General features: G+C 41.9%; 1 protein-coding gene across 1 annotated transcript; it reads right to left on the bottom strand.

The window, feature by feature from the left end:
- Window positions 1-445: 445 nt before the first annotated feature.
- Window positions 446-1,435, bottom strand: LOC140491203 (armadillo repeat-containing protein 10-like). The gene has a single exon (XM_072589182.1). The coding sequence runs from the start codon at window positions 1,433-1,435 to the stop codon at window positions 446-448; it is 990 nt and encodes a 329-aa protein (XP_072445283.1).
- Between the last annotated feature and the right edge of the window lie 262 nt (window positions 1,436-1,697).

The following is a 1,697-nucleotide window of genomic DNA, read 5'->3' as shown; positions in this document are numbered from 1 at the left end:
TTAGGTACATCAATATTTTTAAGCACAGAACTAAATGTGTAGGTCTGTGATACTGTAGTCACGCAATTAATGTTGTAAATAAACTTCAAGATATCTGCCTCACAAGAACATCACTCTTTGTGGTGTATGCTACATGGGTTTACGTATAGAGTTAACCACAAATGACATCAGCCACCATCCAGTTATCTTTCAATGGCAGGCAGAGAGAACAGAGCAGCCTGGAAAGCAATCTCATTCACCTTATCCCACGCCCCAGTTGGAAAAACCAGCTGAGCTCCTATCTCATTCTTCTTCTGTGTGGCCAACCATTTTATATATGGCTGTCAAAATTGGTTCCTGCACTTATAGGCATTCTTTTTAAAAATCACACTTTCAGTTTACGCTTTCTTATTTTCTCTTTTTTTATGTGTATATATATATATATATTGAAAAGTGTCAATTCTCTTCACCCTAAGTTTGTGACTATCCGGGCAGCCTGCAGCTTAATTCTGTCATCTGGGGAAGCCATTAAATAGATCAGCCTGCTTGAGAACTGAGAGTTGGGACCAAACAGCAGGACAAACAGTGAGTCATTGCAATAGACGTGATTGTTTGATCTGTAGGGGAGACTTCTCCTGATCTCGTTCAGATTGCTTATTAATAAGAGGAGATCATTGAGAATGTCCTGACGCTGGAAGTAGTTGAATAGGAAAAGAAAAGATGCTTCGATCTGCACGTTGAACATGTCAAACGTCAGCTCCAGGTTGGTGGAAAAGTTGATGAGGATCTGCAGCACTTGGAACTTAATGCTGGATGACCCTGTTTGCAGCAGGAGGAAGAAGTCTGGGATGGCATGTTTCAGCATGAGATGGTTCTGGTGGTTGTGGGACATCTTGGTGAGAAACCTCAGACACGGCAACTGTTCAAATTCTTGAAATGTTGACATGGTTAATTTCAGAACCTGAGGGATATATTTCACCAGCAGATCACGGTTTACCGGATCATTACTGAGGAAATTGAAAACTGTCACAGCGCTAGACTTGATGTAATTGAGAGGATCATCCAGTGACTCTGCAATGATGGAAATTCCACCTTCGGAACGGAATAGCTCCTGGCTGCTTGAAAAACCAGGAATGCGGTAAATGCTTGTTAGGATTGTCCCTCTAATGACAGGATCTTTACTTTCATGAAGAATAGTCAGAACTGTCTTCAGATCCTGAAGACTCATCTTGACAGAGTTTGATGAAGCAGAATTTGATGAAACTAAATGGTGTCCCACAGCACCAATACTGTCCAAGGTACTGTTGCCACTCTTATCAATGAGTAGGTCTTCATCGTCCTCCTGTGGAGTGACTAGTCCTGACCGAATCGCTCTGTACAGTAAATACACAGCACCAGCACCTGTTAGAATCCCTATTAACTTCTTCCTGCACGCCTCATCGAAGAGTTCCACCATTTTTCAAACTGGTATTCAGATTGCTTCCCTGCTGCTGTGTTGAGCAAACTTGGCATCAATCTTCTGTAACTTCTGCACTGTCCAAGACATATTGTTGCAAATGAATCCTGCATTCTGCGTGTGTGCTGTGCCTTTTGAAATTTTGCAATAATTATGTCATAAAGATCACTGACATCATAATGGTGGACATACCTGATACAGCGATGACAAGTTAATGGGATAGTTTGCAGTTATTACTGGGCCCCAGCACAGCGAACACACA

This window comes from Chiloscyllium punctatum, chromosome 19 (assembly GCF_047496795.1).
Source record: "Chiloscyllium punctatum isolate Juve2018m chromosome 19, sChiPun1.3, whole genome shotgun sequence".
NCBI lineage: Eukaryota > Metazoa > Chordata > Chondrichthyes > Orectolobiformes > Hemiscylliidae > Chiloscyllium > Chiloscyllium punctatum.
This window is presented reverse-complemented; position numbering and strand designations above follow the sequence as displayed.

Coding starts and splice junctions, on each gene's coding strand:
- LOC140491203 (XM_072589182.1), bottom strand. CDS start 1,435: ATGGTGGAACTCTTCGATGAGGCGTGCAGGAAGAAGTTAATAGGGATT.